This window comes from Salvelinus alpinus, chromosome 24 (genome assembly GCF_045679555.1).
Source record: "Salvelinus alpinus chromosome 24, SLU_Salpinus.1, whole genome shotgun sequence".
Classification (NCBI taxonomy): Eukaryota; Metazoa; Chordata; class Actinopteri; order Salmoniformes; family Salmonidae; genus Salvelinus; species Salvelinus alpinus.
In genome coordinates, this window is record NC_092109.1 from 31,063,749 (window position 1) to 31,081,566 (window position 17,818).

Genomic DNA, 17,818 nt, shown 5'->3' on the forward strand with positions numbered 1-17,818 from the left:
AAATGTTGGACAGGCAAGGAGGCATGGCTGTGTCAAATAGGAATCCAGACTTAATGAAGTGGTGATTTAAAAAGCTCAGCCATGTACTTCTTGTCACTAACAACCACATCATCAACTTTAAGGGACATGGGCAGCTGTGAGGAGGAGGCTTCATTCTCCAGGTCATTAACCATTTTCCAGAACTGCTTGGGGTTTAGACCCAGAGAGAGAGAACTGCTCCTTAAAGTAACTAACTTTGACCGGATAGCCTGAGTGCACTTATTTCTCATTTGCCTGAACGAGAGCCAGTCAGCCTGAGTATGCATGTGCCGAGCCTTTCGACAAATGGAATTCTTGAGGTGGAGTAACTCTGCAAGATCACTGTCGAACCAGGGGCTGAACCTGTTTTTAATTCTCATTTTCTTTATGGGGGCATGTTTGTCAACAATATCACTGAAAATATCCAAGCATCATCCAAGCATCATCGACAGAGATGATTCTATACCATTATACAGAGGCCAGGTCATGAAGGAAGGCTTGCTCATTAAAGTTTTTTAGCAAGCGTCTATGACAAATCAGGACTGGTCGTTTCACTGAGCAGCCATTACGAACACAGGCTGTAAAACAGTGATCACTAAGGTCTTTTCAGAAAACACCAGACTGATACCTATCAGGATTATTTGTGAGGATAACATCGTGGAGAGTAGCCTTTTCTGGGTGTTTGGAGTCATATCTTGTGGGATTGGTAATAATCTGAGAAATATTTAGGGAGTCCCATTGCTTGAGGACTTGATCAGGTGGTTTAAGCATGTCCCAGTTTAGGTCACCTAGCAGGACAAATTCAGACTTAGTGTAAGGGGCCAGGAGAGAGCTTAGGGCAGGTAGGGTACAGGCCGGTGCTGAGGGACGACGATAACACCCAGCAACAGTCAACAAAGATCTATTTGAAAGTATCTAGGCACTCCGCATTGTGTCATGCGGAAGAACATCCTTTAGCTGTGGTATATTGGCCATATACCAGACCCCCACGGGCCTTATTGCTTTAGTATACTGGAGGAACTGAGAATCAGCATGAGCCTTCTTTCTCCATCAGGAACATCATGAGCAACAAAGTGTTTTATCAGCACCCCAACCTGATGCGAGCGCTGGGCATGCACGAGACTGTCATGGAGGTGATGGTCAACGTGCTGGGTGGTGGCGACTCCAAGGTGAGGTGGTTATATGCTTCATAACTACAGGATCAATGCTTGTCTGCAAATTCAAATGTGTAACATATTTTTACACTGTAGTCAGTGCATTCACCCTTCATGTGTTCTTCTGCAGGAGATCAGATTCCCTCGTATGGTCACCAACTGCTGTCGTTTCCTGTGCTACTTCTGTCGTATCAGTCGTCAGAACCAACGCTCCATGTTCGATCACCTCAGCTACCTGCTTCAGAACAGTGGCATCGGCCTTGGTGAGGGACATTGATATCTTCTTCCAATACAAGTTTATATTCTTGTATAAATGGGAAAGAAAGGTCGACATAATTCCTCTAAAGGCAGAATCGTTTTGCTGTGTGTTGAAACTGAACGTGTCATGGATGTCTTTCAGGAATGCGTGGCTCCACCCCTCTAGACGTAGCTGCAGCATCCTGTATTGATAACAATGAGCTGGCTCTGGCGCTACAGGAACAAGACCTGGAGAAGGTTGGACACCCCCAGCACCCACATGAACATTCTCTGATCCAGCAGCACATTGGTCATCGCTCTTTCTGGCTCTTTTGCCCTGTGTTTTTCCTCCCAGGTGGTGAAGTACCTTGCAGGCTGTGGGCTTCAGAGCTGTCCCCAGCTCCTGGCTAAGGGTTACCCTGACATTGGCTGGAACCCTTGTGGCGGAGAGAAATACCTGGACTTCCTCCGCTTTGCTGTCTTTGTCAACGGTCTGTGTTTGTTGGCTTCATGTAATGGAATACACTGCTGTTGGTATTGTCTTTCTGTTTGTCCTTCATCACTGAACGTGGTTTGGCTCCATGTCCCCCATAGGAGAGAGCGTAGAGGAGAATGCCAATGTGGTGGTGCGTCTTCTGATCCGTCGGCCAGAGTGTTTTGGCCCGGCTCTGAGAGGAGAGGGTGGGAACGGCCTGCTGGATGCTATAGAGGAGGCCATCAAGATCTCTGAGGATCCTGCCAGGGACGGCCCCACTGTCAAGAAAGACAGGCGCTTCCCCGGCATGTAAGCGCCAAACCGCTTAGGGACTCTGATGATTGACTATCTAGTCTTAACTGGTGTAGTAGATTAGAACATGTTCTCCTTTCAAAGGTTTTGGGCCTACATGTATTAATTTTTCCTTTCTCCTGGTAGGTTCCCTGGTGGAGAGGGGCAGCATGAGGAGAACAAGGTGCATCTGGGGAATGCCATCATGTCCTTCTACTCAGCTCTCATTGACTTGCTGGGACGCTGCGCTCCAGAGATGCATGTGAGTACTGAGCGTTGGGAAACCTTAAGAGAGAAGCCAAGGCTTATGGAATTGTGCTAGCTAGCTGCTGTTTCAGTCTAAGACATTGCTATTTGTTCTTCATCCTCCAGTTAATCCAGGCTGGGAAGGGTGAGGCTCTGAGGATCAGGGCCATCCTGAGGTCCCTGGTGCCCATAGAGGACCTGGTGGGAGTCATCACCCTGTCTGTCCAAATCCCAGACTTTGGAAAGGGTGAGCCACAGGGGAAACCATTTGGGTTCAATTAACTGTTGTGTTGGCTCAAGGAAAGGGAGTATTGATGTCTTGATGATGAAACAGAACAAAAAATGGTTTTAGTTTAGTTTGATCGTGATATGTTCCATATTATATCTGTAGTCAAAAGTGTTAATATGATGTGAGTCCTAGCATTATTCTCCTCTTTAACTTCCCTCTGTCTTTTGTGATGTCTAGATAACAGCATCATTGAACCCAAGATGTCTTCCAGTTTTGTGCCGGACCACAAGGCTCCCATGGTGCTGTTCCTTGACAGAGTGTATGGTATTGACAACCAGGACTTCCTGCTCCATGTGCTGGAGGTGGGCTTCCTGCCTGACATGAGGGCAGCTGCTTCTCTGGACACAGTGAGTCAGCCTCTCTCGATCTCACTACTCATATACTGTACATGGCATAAGGCAATAACTTGCTCTTATGCAGGAGTGAGACACTAAGCATTTATTGACTGTAAACAGAACTACAGCTAATTTGTTGGCATATCAGCATATTGTTTGATTAAAAATGTGTCTCAACATTTTAATTGAGTTAGTGTGTGGTCTTTTGAACACAGAGAATATGACGGTTTAAATCAGGGATGGGCAAATGGCGACCCGCTTTTGTAGTCCAGTGGATTACTGTTGAGAGTTAGAATAGTAGAATACACAAGGTGCAATTTCAAAATGTGGTTGTGTATCAGCAGTTTTTCTCTTGTTATGTCAGTCACTGGCAGTCACTCAATTAGCTCATCTCAGCAAAACATGTTTAGTTTGGTAAGTTAGCTGGCCGCTAGACTATCTAAACTTGTAGTAATCATGATGGAATTACTGACCTGGGGGCCCCCGTTGATTTTGTTAGTCACTCTCGATCAGAGCTGTAGGAAATTAGCTGTAAAATAAAAAACATTTCTCTCTTCCCCTTCGCAAAATGTGTAGAATTGAAGGAAATTAACTCTAAAACCTAAAAAATGCTTTCAAAAGGGGGGGCCTCTAAAATGTTTTCCCAGTGGGGGAATGGGGGGCAACAACATTTCACTTAGTGACCCAAAAATGCTAGGGCTGGCTTTGACTGCCTGTGTGGGTAAGGATGTGGGTACGCAGACCTGCAATTTGTTTTGTGGCCCCCACGCCCAACAAAGTTGCCCATCCCTGGTTTAAATGGATCTCTCCCCACTAGGCGGCTTTCTGCACCACAGAGATGGCCCTGGCTCTGAACCGCTACCTCTCTCTGGCCGTGCTGCCCCTCATCACCAAGTGTGCCTTCCTGTTTGCCGGCACAGACCACCGGGCCATCATGATCGACTCCATGCTGCACACCATCTACCGTCTGTCCCGCGGACGAGCCTTCACTAAGGCCCAGAGAGATGTCATTGAGGAGTGTCTCATGGCTTTGTGCAAGTGAGTTGGACTTACCATGAGCTGTTATCTGAAGTCTATCTTTCTGCATTGTGTCAGTAGAATTGTCCTCTATAATTTAATGTCTCCTGGACATGACATGTTCTCTTCCCTAAACTGTTTGTACAGTGAACTTTTAGTGAGGTGTTTAACCATGCTTGATAATGTATTTACGTCCGCTTATTTATTTGTGTCTATTTCTTAGAAATCTACGGCCATCCATGTTACAACACCTGTTGAGAAGGCTGGTATTTGATGTACCAATTCTCAATGAATATGCCAAAATGCCACTTAAGGTATGGACATGACTTAAACATTAGACAATCAAACCTTTATAGAATCAAAACAAAGGAATGAAGATAGCCGTATCAAGATAATGTACGTATCATCCAGATGTTAGTATGCATCATCTCACTGATCTCATAATGTTCTTTTGTTGGCTGCAGCTTTTGACCAATCACTATGAGCGTTGTTGGAAGTACTATTGCCTGCCCAACGGCTGGGGCAACTTTGGAGTGTCATCAGAGGAGGAGCTGCATCTCACCCGCAAACTGTTCTGGGGCATCTTTGAGTCCCTGGCCCACAAGGTTACACTATTACACTGATCAATCAGAGATACCTTAGTCACCAGGAAATGTTTGGCTCCAATACAAAAAGAAAACGTTGATAGATCATTGTAGAAATATTTCACTATGTCATCTGGTTCTGGTTTCAGAAATTTGATGCTGAGCTGTTCAAAATTGCCATGCCGTGCATATGTGCCATTTCTGGTGCCATTCCTCCAGATTATGTAGATGCCAGCTACTCCTCCAAGACTGAGAAGAAAGTCTCGGTGGATGCAGAGGGAAACTTTGATCCCAAACCAGTGGAGACCACAAAGTGAGACCCTTGAATGGGAGAGAGTGAGATGAGAGAGATTGAAAGAGAGAGAAAATTATGGACAGAAGAGAGGGCGAGATGAGGGGGTGAGATGAGGGAGAGATGAAGGGAGAGTAAACCGATAGGAGGAAGGCCTTGAGAAAACACAAACAATTTAGATAAGATACAGTATCAATGGAAAGTGTTGATATTTTCATGAATATTTCGCAGTACCTCTGCTTTTAGCTACTGTGTAGTAAGTTATGTCTATGGTGTACTCAAGTCGATGTTTTGTGTTGTAGTACTATCATCCCTGAGAGTTTGGATGGTTTCATCAACAAATATGCTGAATACACACATGACAAGTGGGCTTTTGAAAAGGTCAGTAAAAAAAACGACCAAAGGCAACAATAAACATTTGTGTATCAGTTGTACAGCAAATTGTACAATGTATGGTGTTTTAAACAATAATGTTGTATGTATGCTCACCTGCAGATTCAGAACAACTGGACATATGGAGAGATGTTGGATGAAGATTCTAAAACTCACCCCATGCTCCGACCGTACAAAACATTCTCAGAGAAGGTAAGAGGCACAGTTGATCATTTTCTTACAATGCATAGTCTTTTCTGTCAACAACCACAGATTTTTTTATTTATTTTACCTTTATTTAACTAGGCAAGTCAGTTAAGAACAAATTCTTATTTTCAATGACAGCCTAGGAACAGTGGGTTAACTGCCTGTTCAGGGGCAGAACGACAGATTTGTACCTTGTCAGCTCGGGGATTTGAACTTGTAACCTTTCGGTTACTAGTCCAACGCTCTAACCACTAGGCTACCCTGCCGCCCCCATTGTTACCATTGCTGCTCTCTGATTCCCTCTGTCTGTAATGATCTCTTCCCTTGTAGGACAAAGAGATCTACCGTTGGCCCATCAAAGAGTCCATGAAGGCTATAATTGCGTGGGAGTGGACTCTGGATCAAATGAGGGAAGGAGAGGAAGCCAAGACTGAGCAAAAGAAGGCGGCTCGGAAAATCTCTCAGACTGCACAGGTACAGAGAAAAGGACGATAGGAAAGGATGAATAACACATAAAATTACATTTGAGATTTAATAGGATCTCTGTGGACAGAGATAATAAAAACAGTATGAATAAATGTGTGTATTTCAGGCAACATACGACCCCAGCCATGGCTACAGTCCCCAACCGATTGAGATCTCCCACATGGCTCTGTCAAGAGAGCTGCAGGTATGATGGCACTAAAGTATTTTATCTTTATTCAACTAGGCAAGTCAGTTAAGAACAAATTCTTATTTTCAGTGACGGCCTAGGAACAGTGGGTTAACTGCCTTGTTCAGGGGCAGAACGACAGATTTTTACCTTGTCAGCTCAGGGATTCGATCTTGCAACCTTCTGGTTACTAGTCCAATGCTCTAACCACTAGGCTACCCATCCCTCTCAATTACTTTACAAACTGTAATGTGATCAATGTTTTCATAATTTCTCCTTTCCCCAGTCCATGGCAGAACAGCTTGCAGAGAACTATCACAATACCTGGGGTCGCAAGAAGAAGATGGAGCTGCAGTCCAAAGGTCAGAGGTCATTCTGTTCAGAAAACAAAGAGGATATTGCCTACAGAATTGCCAGTCACCTTTTTCTTTAAAAAAAAGTTAATGGGAACTTTGTGTGTGTTTTGACTGTGTGTAGGAGGAGGCTCCCACCCTTTGCTTGTACCCTATGACACCCTGACAGCAAAGGAAAAGGCACGAGACAGGGAAAAGGCTCATGAGCTTCTTAAATTCCTTCAAATCAATGGATTTGCAGTCACCAGGTAAAAGGAAAAGTCATTGAAGGTATCAAGTTGAAGAAGCAACTGAATATGTATTGATAAGTCATGCTTTTGAATTCTTTCTCCAGGGGGATGAAAGACATGGAGTCAGACATCTCATCTATCGAGAAGCGCTTTGCTTATGGTTTCCTGCAGAAGCTGTTAAAGTGGATGGAGATCGCCCAGGAGTTCATAGCTCATCTTGGTAGAGTGGGCTCTGGGAGGAGGGTGGATGATGATAACCAATGAAATAGTGCTTTGTTATTGAGCAACTGATTGAATCAGTGTAGAGTCAATGTTGACATTTAACACGATAACAATACTCCATAATGTTGTCTTGTGGGTTTCATTCAGAGGCTGTGGTGAGCAGTGGCAGAGTGGAGAAGTCGCCTCATGAGCAGGAGATCAAATTCTTTGCAAAGGTGAGAGCAGAATCACTTTGAAACAGGCCTATCTAGAGAGGAGGAGAGATGGCATTTGATCCAGCTGTTAAATGTTTACTGCAGGGGTATAAGAATATATGATGATGATGATGATGAACTGTGTTTGTCTCAGATCCTGTTGCCCCTGATCAATCAGTACTTTAAAAACCACTGTCTGTACTTCCTGTCCACACCGGCCAAAGTCCTGGGAACTGGAGGACATTCCTCTAACAAGGAGAAAGAGATGATTGCCAGGTAACTCTGTCACACACTGTATTACATGTGTATTGCTACACCTCAGTTTAGTTAGTTGGCTTTCGCCACTTTCATATATCTCTACTCATCATGTCAAGTCTCTCTTTTGGAACCTGTGCTGTAATTTCACATTTTTCCTCTTACCTTTCATCATTCATTACCTTTCATCATTCATTACCTTTCATCATTCATTACCTTTCATCATTCATTACCTTTCATCAATCTTTACCTTCCTCTGCGTTTCCTCTCTCCTTTCTATTGGGTGTCGCTGTAGCATCTTCTGTAAAATGGCTGCTCTGGTGAGACACAGAGTTTCTCTCTTTGGTAAGAAATCGTCTTTGTCCTGATGATTTAGTTCTGTCCCGTCATTCCTGCTCTGTTTCTGTCTAACTTGTGTTTGACCCTCCCCCACTGTATCTCTATTCACTGTCCGCTGTTCGTCCACCTCTGACTCTGATTACCTGTGCTTGGCTTTCTCCCCTTCTCATGCTGATTTGAGTTGATGTCATTTGAACTAATGTACTTGCATTGAAGGTTTTTCTACCTGGTACTGTAAATCCAAAATAATTTATCTTGATGTTGCCAGCCTTCATTATATCTAGGTGACTTTGTCTATCCTGTATAGGAAATGACGCCCCTGCTATTGTCAACTGTCTTCACATCCTGGCACGATCTCTCGACGCAAGGTAATCTTCACTTCTCTGAAATGTGTTCACAATCCAAATACGACGGTAATGGATCAAATGTGTCATCTCAGGCCTTCCTCTGTTCCCTCCCTGCTCTGTATTCCTCAGGACGGTGATGAAGTCTGGGCCTGAAATCGTGAAGGCAGGGCTCAGGTCATTCTTTGAGGGTGCAGCTGATGATATAGAGAAGATGGTGGAGAACCTCAAACTGGGAAAGGTGTCTAAAGGCAACCAGGTAAGAGCAAAGTGTCTACAAGAGAACAGGTAGGAATGGAACTATTCCAGAAGTATTGTCTTTCAATCTTGTTCACCATGTTTTACTGTGTGGTCCCTCTACAGCAGGTGAAAGGCGTGTCCCAGAACATCAACTACACCACCATTGCTCTGCTCCCAGTCCTCACCTCCCTGTTCGACCACATCTCTCAGCACCAGTTTGGAGATGATGTCATTTGTGAGTCATGTGTCATCACGGCATTCATGTGATGACACATCATTCCAGTTTACTTACTCTCAGAATTGTGAAAAATGTGCATGTCTTGTGGACTGTGTTAACCGTGTATGTTCGTGTTCATGTGCGTTTGTGTGTGTGTGTGTGTGTGTTTGTGGTGGTCAGTGGATGACCTCCAGATGTCGTGTTACCGCATCATGTGCGCCATCTACTCCCTGGGTACTGTCAAGAACCCTCATGTGGAGAGGTGAGTCTGGATCTGGCTCTGTTTATCTTTGTGAACAGTACAGCAATACAAACCTGATCATCTGTGAGTTTGACTGCCCTTGTCTTCCCTTGTCCAGGCAGAGGCCAGCCCTGGGGGAGTGTCTGGCCCATCTGGCGGCTGCTATGCCTGTGGCCTACCTGGAGCCCCATCTCAATGAGTACAACTCCTTCTCTGTTTACACCACCAAGACCCCCAGAGAAAGAGCCAGTGAGTGTCCAGCTAATGCTTGTGATTTGTTCTCTGTCCACTCAGAACTTATATTCAAGTTCCTCAACACTCTCTCTCATCTTCTCTTTTTTTCTCCTCTCTCTCTCTGCCTCTCTCTCTCTCTCTCTCTCTCTCTGTTTCTGTCTGTCTGTCTGTCTGTCTGTCTGTCTGTCTGTCTGTCTGTCTGTCTGTCTGTCTGTCTGTCTGTCTGTCTGTCTGTCTGTCTGTCTGTCTGTCCGTCCGTCCGTCCGTCCGTCCGTCTGTCTGTTGGCCTCTCTCTGTCTGTCGGCCTCTCTCTGTCTGTCTGTCGGCCTCTGTCTGTCTGTCTGTCTGTCGGCCTCTCTCTGTCTGTCTGTCTGTCGGCCTCTCTCTGTCTCTGTGTCTTGATGTCCATAGTCCTGGGTCTGCCCAATGAGGTCCAGGAGTTATGCCAGGACATACCAGAGCTAGACGTTCTATTGAAAGAGATCGGGGACTTGGCAGAGTCAGGTGCCCGTTACACAGAGATGCCCCATGTGATCGAGATAACTCTGCCCATGCTGTGTAACTACCTGCCCCGCTGGTGGGAAAGAGGAGTAGAGAACTTCCCTGAGCTGGAGGGCCAGATCTGCACCGACGTCACCTCTGAGCAGCTCAACCAGCTGCTGGGCAGCATCATGAAGATCGTCGTCAACAACCTGGGAATTGACGAGGCCTCCTGGATGAAGAGGCTGGCTGGTGAGGTTGCCACAATGCTTTACATGTCTAATGTACCTGTGTGTGTGTGTGTGTTTTCTTGCCAACTCACCATCACCACTCCTCTTCCATCCCTAGTCTTCTCCCAGCCTATTGTGAGCAGGGCCAAGCCAGAGATGCTCAAGTCCCATTTCATCCCTACCATGGAGAAGCTGAAGAAGAGGACAGGGAAGGTGGTGGCAGAGGAGGACCACCTGCGTATGGAGGGGAAGGCCGAGGGGGACGAGGAGGAGGGCACCATCAGGGAGGAGTTTGCTGTGCTCTGCAGGGACCTGTACGCCCTCTACCCTCTCCTCATCCGCTATGTGGACAATAACAGGTACAGTACACAGGCAAACTAGTGGCTGCTCATGTTTTTTCTGTAGATATGTAGTACACCCTTTCATATCCAGTATCCTGTCTAACAGTACTGTATGTCAGAAACCATTCCCCCTGCCAGTTGTCTTTGCATACATGTTTGTTGTTGTATTGATGGTCTCCATAAGTAGTACCTCAAAGAGATGTCCTCCATTTGCAGGGCAAGGTGGTTGACATGCCCAGACCCAGATGCAGAGGAGCTCTTCAGAATGGTTGGAGAGGTCTTCATATTCTGGTCCAAATCTCATGTGAGTGTAAACCCCTGAAAGGTGACAACTGTTTCTCTCAAATCAAATCAAATCAAACTTTATTTGTCACATGCGCCACATACAACAAGTGTAGACCTTACAGTGAAATGCTTACTTACAAGCCCTTAACCAACAGTGCAGTTCAAGAAATATTGTTAAGAAAATATTTACTAATTAAACTAAAGTAAAAAATTATAAAAAGTAACACAATAACATAAGAATAACGAGGCTATACACAGGGTGTACCGAGTCAGTGTGCGGAGGTACACGTTAGTCGAGGTAATTTGTACATGTAGGTAGGGGTGAAGTGACTATGCATAGATAGTAAACAGCCAGTAGCAGCAGTGTACAAAACAAATGGGGGGGCAATGTAAATAGTCCTGGTAGCCATTTGATTAACTGTTCAGCAGTCTTATGGCTTGGGGGTAGAAGCTGTTAAGGAGCCTTTTGATCCTAGACTTGCCGCTCCGGTACCGCTTGCCTTGTGGTAGCAGAGAAAACAGTCTATGACTTGGGTGACTGGAGTCTCTGACAATTTTATGGGATTTCCTCTGACACCGCCTATTATACAGGTCCTGCTCCACTACAGCCCTGTCGATGTTAGTGGGGGCCTGCTCGGCCCGCCTTTTCCTGTAGTCCACGATCAGCTCCATTGTTTTGCTCACATTAAGGGGGAGGTTGTTGTCCTGGCACCACACTGCCAGTTCTCTGACCTCCTCCCTATAGGCTGTTGGTGATCAGGCCTACCACTGTTGTGTCGTTAGCAAACTTAATGATGGTGTTGGAGTCGTATTTGGCCATGCAGTCGTGGGTGAACAGGGAGTACAGGAGGAGACTAAGTACACACCCCTGATGTGCCCCAGTGTTGAGGATCAGCGTGGCAGACATGTTGTTACCTACCCTTACCACCTGGGGGCGGCACGTCAGGAAGTCCAGGATCCAGTTGCAGAGGGAGGTGTTTAGTCCCAGGGTTCTTAGCTTAGTGATGAGCTTTGAGGGCACTATGGTGTTGAACGCTGAGCTGTAGTCAATGAACAGCATTCTCATATAGGTGTTCGTTTTGTCCAGGTGGGAAAGGGCAGTGTGGAGTGCAATTGAGATTGCGTCATCTGTGGATCTGTTGGGGTAGTATGCAAATTGGAGTGGGTCTAGGGTGTGCAGGGAGGATGCTGTTGATGTGAGCCATGACCAGCCTTTCAAAGCACTTCATGGCTACTGACGTGAGTGCTACGGGGCGGTAATCATTTAGGCAGGTTACCTTCGCTTCCTTGGCCACAGCGACTTTGGTGGTCTGCTTGAAACATGTAGGTATTACAGATTCGGTCAGAGAGAGGTTGAAAATGTCAGTGAAGACACTTGCCAGTTTAAGGGCACAAGGCGAGACCCAAATGCAGACACAGGATGCAGATGGTTGAGCGCCGATATTTATTATGCCAATTGGGGTAGGCAAAATGCAGGTCGAGGACAGGCGATAGTTCATAAACCAGGTCAGAGTCCAAACAGTACCAGGGGATTGGCAGGCTCGAGGTCAGGACAGGCAGGGTGGTCAGGCAGACGGATTCGGTGTCAGGACAGGCACAGGTCAAAACCAGGAGGGCTAGGAAAAAACAGACTGGTAAAAATAGGAGCTAGGAGAAACGCTGGTTGACTTGGCAAAACAAGATGAACTGGCACAGAGAGACAGGAAACACAGGGATAAATACACCAGGGACTAATGGGGAAAACAGGAGACACCTGGAGGTGGGTGGAGACAATCACAAAGACAGGTGAAACAGATCAGGGCGTGAAAGCCAGTTGGTCCGCGCATGCTTTGAGTACACGTCCTGGAAATCCGTCCGGCCCCACGGCTTTGTGAATGTTGACCTGTTTAAAGTTCTTTCTCACATCGGCTACCGATAGCGTTATCACACAGTCATCCAGAACAGCTGGTGCTCTTGTGCATTCCCTTTGTAGTCCGTAATAGTTTTCAAGCCCTGCCACATCCGACGAGCGTCAGAGCCGGTGTAGTAGGATTCAATCTTAATCCTGTATTGGCGCTTTGCTTGTTTGATGGTTCGTCTGAGGGCATAGCGGGATTTCTTATAAGGGTCCGGATTAGTGTCCCACTCCTTGAAAGCGGCAGCTCTAGCCTTTAGCTCGATGCAGATGTTGCCTGTAATCCATGGCTTCTGGTTGGGGTATGTACGTACAGTCACTTTGGGGATGACGTCATCGATGCACTTATTGATGAAGCCGATGACTGAGGTGGAAAACTCTTCAATGCCGTTGGATGAATCCCGGAACATATTCCAGCCTGTGCTAGCAAAACAGTCCTGTAGCGTAGCATCCGTGTCATCTGACCACTTCTGTATTGAGTCACTGGTACTTCCTGCTTTCGTTTTTGCTTGTAAGCAGAAATCAGGAGGATAGAATTATGGTCAGATTTGCCAAATGGAGGGCTGGGGAGAGCTTTGTATGCATCTCTGTGTGTGGAGTAAAGGTGGTCTAGAATTTTTTACCCTCTGGTTGCACATGTGACATGCTGGTAAAAATGTGGTAAAACTGATTTAAGTTTGCCTGAATTAAAGTCCCCGGCCACTAGAAGCGCCTCTTCTGGATGAACATGTCATGTCACCTCTCTGTGTCAAATCTGTGTACGCAACCTATAAACTTCGATTTGATTTGATCTGATGACATTTCTCTCTCTATCTTGTGTCTCTGCAGAACTTCAAGCGAGAAGAGCAGAACTTTGTGGTGATGAATGAGATTAATAACATGTCTTTCCTCACTGCTGACAGCAAGAGCAAGATGAGCACGGTGAGCCAATACAGACCATCTGGGGTTAAAAAGTCATTAATTTACAGTTGAAGTCGGAAGTTTACATACAGCTTAGCCAAATACATTTAAACTCAGTTTTTCACAATTCCTGACATTTAATCCTAGTAAAAATTCCCTGTGTTAGGTCAGTTAGGATCACCACTTTATTTTAAGAATGTGAAATGTCAGAATAATAGTAGAGAGAATGATTTATTTCAGCTTTTATTTCTTTCATCACATTCCTAGTGGGTCAGAAGTTTACATACACTCAATTAGTATTTGGTAGCATTGCCTTTCAATTGTTTAACATGGGTCAAACGTTTTGGGTAGCCTTCCACAAGCTTCCCACAATAAGTTGGGTGAATTTTGGCCCATTCCTCCTGACAGAGCTGGTGTAACGGAGTCAGGTTTGTAGGCCTCCTTGCTCACACACACTTTTTCAGTTCTGCCCACAAATTGTCTATAGGATTGAGGTCAGGGTTTTGTGATGGCCACTCCAATACCTTGACTTTGTTGTCCTTAAGCCATTTTGCCACAACTTTGGAAGTATGCTTGGGGTCATTGTCCATTTGAAATACCCATTTGCGACCAAGCTTTAACTTCCTGACTGATGTCTTGAGATGTTGATCAATATATCCACCTAATTTTCCTACCTCATGATGCCATCTACTTTGTGTGCACCAGTCCCTCCTACAGCAAAGCACCCCCATAACATGATGCTGCCACCCCCGTGCTTCACGGTTGGGATGGTGTTCTTCGGTTTGCAAGTCTCCCCCTTTTTCCTCCAAACATAACGATGGCCAAACAGTTCTATTTTTGTTTCATCAGACCAGAGGACATTTCTCCAAAAAGTACGATCTTTGTCCCCACGTGCAGTTGCAAACCATAGTCTGGCTTTTTTATGGCGGCTTTGGAGCAGTGGCTTCTTCCTTACTGAGCAGCCTTTCAGGTTATGTCGATTTAGGACTCATTTTACTGTGGATATTGATACTTTTGTACCTGTTTCTTCCAGCATCTTCACAAGGTCCTTTGCTGTTGTTCTGGGATTGATTTGCCCTTTTCACACCAAAGTACGTTCATCTCTAGGAGACAGAACGCGTCTCCTTCCTGAGCAGTATGACGGCTGCGTGGTCCAATGGTGTTTATACTTGCGCACTATTGTTTGTACAGATGAACGTGGTACCTTCAGGCATTTGGAAATCCCTCCCAAGGATGAACCAGACTTGTGGAGGTCTACAATTATTTTTCTGAGGTCTTGGCTGATTTCTTTTGATTGTCCCATGATGTCAAGCAAATAGGCACTGAGTTTGAAGGTAGGCCTTGAAATACATCCACAATCCACTAAAATTATGTCAATTAGCCTATCAGAAGGTTCTACAGCCATGACATAATTTTCTGGACTTTTCCGAGCTGTTTAAAGGCACAGTCAACTTAGTGTATGTAAACTTCTGACCCACTGGAATTGTGATACAGTGAATTATAAGTGAAATAATCATGCACAAATTAGATGTCCTAACCGACTTACCAAAACTATAGTTTGTTAACAAGAAATGTGTGGAGTGGTTGAAAAACGAGTTTTAATGACTCCAACTTAAGTGTATGTAAACTTCCAACTTCAACTGTACCTTCAGTGTTTAAATGTTGTGGCATGTTAGCCAGGCCTCTCCAACTCTGTTGCTGGAGCGCTACCATCCTGTAGGTTTTAGCTTTCCGTGAACACGGTTGGAGAGCCTTATGTTAGACTGATGTCAGCAGATTTGGGTAGACTATGAATTACTGAAACATCTATCATACATTGTCATCATTTACACCACAGCAACAATGCAGCCAGCAATTTGTCTCACATCCTGCATCGTTTGCTTTAAAAAATAAATAAAAACATTTTACATACTTGGTTGTCAATTAATTTGGGATATCCTCCTAACCCATTGTAGCTAACCATGTGGAGTATATCTTACCTATACAAATTGGTGGTTCTTTTTCAAAACTGTACTTGATGTCTGCATAGGTTTAAGCAAATGCTAACTAGCGTTAGCACAATGACTGGAGGTCTATGGGTGTCCACAAGTTTATCTGACTCTGAAATGAAAGATCTTGTTACTTAAGTATATATCTTGTTTCACTGACAACAGCCGAAAAGTAAAGGCAAACAAGTATTTTCCCCACATCTTCAGCAGGTATGGTACATTGGAAAGCGTAATTTTTTTTAATGTCATTTTGATATGACGGCTTTGTGCCCTGTTTTCCATGCCTGCCTTGACCTGTCTATCCACTCCCGAGTGGCGCAGTGGTCTAAGACACTGCATCTCAGTGCAAGAGACATCACTGCAGTACCTGGTTCAAATCCAGGCTGCATCACATCTGGTTGTGATTGGGAGTCCCATAGTGCGGCGCACAATTGGCCCAGCGTCGTCCGGGTTTGTCCGGGGTAGACCGTCATTGTAAATAAGAATTTGTTTTTAACTGACTTGCCTAGTTAAATAAAGGTTAAACTTCTTCTCCAAACAAGATAGATAGGCAGTGTATATGTCAGTAGAGAGGTTGAGTAGCTCTAGGGTTTACAGTTCTCTCTTTGACTGTCCCTTGTCCTCTTTTTCTGTGTCCACGCTGGGTTTCTAGGGCAACGACTCAGAGGTTAGACTTTGTTTCTGCACGACCGCTGTGCTGACCGCATGGCACCTCACTTTGGGGGGCTTTTCATCAACTCCTCCGGCACAGTGGCACACTAGGACACCGCACACACACACACACACACACACACACACACACACACACACACACACACATTTCTAGCACGTTCCAATTCACCCACACACAACTTGTGGCAATTCTACTTTGTATGTAGAGGCAGCTGTCTATGTCCACTCAGTAACTAGCTACGTGTTCTGCACTTTACTGCAACACCAATGGGAAAGAACTGGACACACAGAAATAGAGCACAATAGCTTGTCTGGATTGACTTACATGCATCACTGATACGTTTTGGATCCAGTTACACTATCGTCAACACTGTGGACACTATTAACACTCAGCTAGAAGACTAATATCACATTTTCTACTGCTGAACTGCATAGAATTACAGGAATAAACACACCTGTGTGACAGAGTGTGTGAGTGACAGACACAGTGCTCCACACTAGGGCAGATAGAAAAAGCAGACATGCACCATACTGTTATAACACTAGTGGGCCACAGACCTGCCAGTGGGGGGGGAAGTCTGGAGGCGCTTGATGAAAGTACTCTGCAGTAGTCGGGCTCCTGGCACTAGGCTCCGCACCAGGCCTGCCCAAAGCAGCAGTGGGAGCAGAGTGCCATCATCCTGCCAATGAGTTTGCACCCAGTTGATTTTAGTTAGGTGGGAGTTTTCCTTCCTTTTATTATTGTCATGACACATTCTCTGTTTCTAGGGCTTTGCATCCTCTCCTGTTCTGTGCGTTGGTCCTCTGTTATCTTCACTCCCTGGGCCAACCTCAGCCTGCTGTATGACACACACGTGTACACATACACACACAGACAGACAGAGAGACAGAGAAATACACACACACACTACATACAAGCTTGCAGGGGACGTCAGAGAGGGCAGACAACAGACCATAATGTTCCATCACAGAAACGAGACAGGAGAGAGGGAGGAGAGCACAGGGGCGATGGGACTTATCCCATGTGGGGCGTATATCCCATGGACATTTGGTTTACTTGTGTGATTTGCTAGTTGGTTGCTAACACCTTGATCTGAATCTAGATTCCTATTAACATGATGCTACTTACAACTAATAGTTGTGTGTGTTTTCAACAGGAGCTTTGTTACTTTCCAAAACCATGTAACACATGAATTCACCTAGTGCTGCTGGTGCCAAATGCACCTGAGAAACATACTGTACAAGAGGATTTTTCATGTGAATGGAATGCGTTTGTAAGCATGTTTTTATCTGCAGTTTCACTGATTTCCTGTCCTACAGATTAGAATGATTCCTTTCAGTTGTCCTCCCCAACACCCTCCACCCCAGCTCCAACCCCTGTCCTCAATACAGTGTTACATTCTCACATTCCCCTCCCCTTACCAGCCAAGTGTTCAGAAACAGGTCATTATGGTGGTGAGATGTAGCCCTGATTCTGGGCAGTTTGGTTATTTTATCAGTACATTGCCTGTCCACCTGCAGCAAATACTGAATAATATGATGATGTGAAGGAACTGACCAAGACTGAAGGGTTCAGAGAGGAGTCCATGGCTCTTGATATTAGAGGGTGTTAACTGTTAATTAATGGTATTTTGTGACAGCTACAGCCTGGGTAAACAGGTACGGGGACACATTGTAACTCAACAGGTCATTGAAATGAGAAGCAATGGTCACATTTCCACTGGATTGCAGGTATCAAGCTGGAAATAATGTGACAAGAGCACATTATGGTTTTTAGTACATTGCACAATGTGTAGATGTCATGTACATCTAGGATGTCAAACTCATTCCATGGATGGCCTAGTGTCTGCTGGTTTTTGGGATTTCCTTTCAATTAAGACTTAGACAACCAGGTGAGGAGAGTTCCTTACTAAGACCTAGACAACCAGGTGAGGAGAGTTCCTTACTAAGACCTAGACAACCAGGTGAGGGGAGTTCCTTACTAAGACCT

The 17,818-nt window shown here is 45.2% G+C and overlaps 1 protein-coding gene across 1 annotated transcript in view; it reads left to right on the forward strand.

Moving 5' to 3' along the window:
* The window catches only part of LOC139551877 (ryanodine receptor 1-like), a 65,973-nt gene that overhangs the window by 17,530 nt on the left and 30,625 nt on the right, over positions 1–17,818 (forward strand). Inside the window, exons 18-49 of the mRNA XM_071363224.1 lie at positions 1,073–1,187; positions 1,303–1,435; positions 1,573–1,667; positions 1,765–1,900; positions 2,004–2,193; positions 2,323–2,437; positions 2,548–2,668; positions 2,888–3,057; positions 3,863–4,083; positions 4,286–4,376; positions 4,527–4,667; positions 4,796–4,959; positions 5,241–5,319; positions 5,434–5,523; positions 5,848–5,991; positions 6,110–6,187; positions 6,456–6,531; positions 6,647–6,770; positions 6,857–6,972; positions 7,122–7,189; positions 7,323–7,444; positions 7,719–7,768; positions 8,070–8,130; positions 8,239–8,365; positions 8,470–8,581; positions 8,744–8,825; positions 8,923–9,053; positions 9,450–9,770; positions 9,867–10,107; positions 10,306–10,393; positions 13,097–13,189; positions 15,809–15,823. Of these exons, the coding sequence (XP_071219325.1) occupies positions 1,073–1,187; positions 1,303–1,435; positions 1,573–1,667; positions 1,765–1,900; positions 2,004–2,193; positions 2,323–2,437; positions 2,548–2,668; positions 2,888–3,057; positions 3,863–4,083; positions 4,286–4,376; positions 4,527–4,667; positions 4,796–4,959; positions 5,241–5,319; positions 5,434–5,523; positions 5,848–5,991; positions 6,110–6,187; positions 6,456–6,531; positions 6,647–6,770; positions 6,857–6,972; positions 7,122–7,189; positions 7,323–7,444; positions 7,719–7,768; positions 8,070–8,130; positions 8,239–8,365; positions 8,470–8,581; positions 8,744–8,825; positions 8,923–9,053; positions 9,450–9,770; positions 9,867–10,107; positions 10,306–10,393; positions 13,097–13,189; positions 15,809–15,823 (3,910 nt within the window). The remainder of the gene's footprint in view (positions 1–1,072; positions 1,188–1,302; positions 1,436–1,572; positions 1,668–1,764; positions 1,901–2,003; positions 2,194–2,322; positions 2,438–2,547; positions 2,669–2,887; positions 3,058–3,862; positions 4,084–4,285; positions 4,377–4,526; positions 4,668–4,795; positions 4,960–5,240; positions 5,320–5,433; positions 5,524–5,847; positions 5,992–6,109; positions 6,188–6,455; positions 6,532–6,646; positions 6,771–6,856; positions 6,973–7,121; positions 7,190–7,322; positions 7,445–7,718; positions 7,769–8,069; positions 8,131–8,238; positions 8,366–8,469; positions 8,582–8,743; positions 8,826–8,922; positions 9,054–9,449; positions 9,771–9,866; positions 10,108–10,305; positions 10,394–13,096; positions 13,190–15,808; positions 15,824–17,818) is intronic.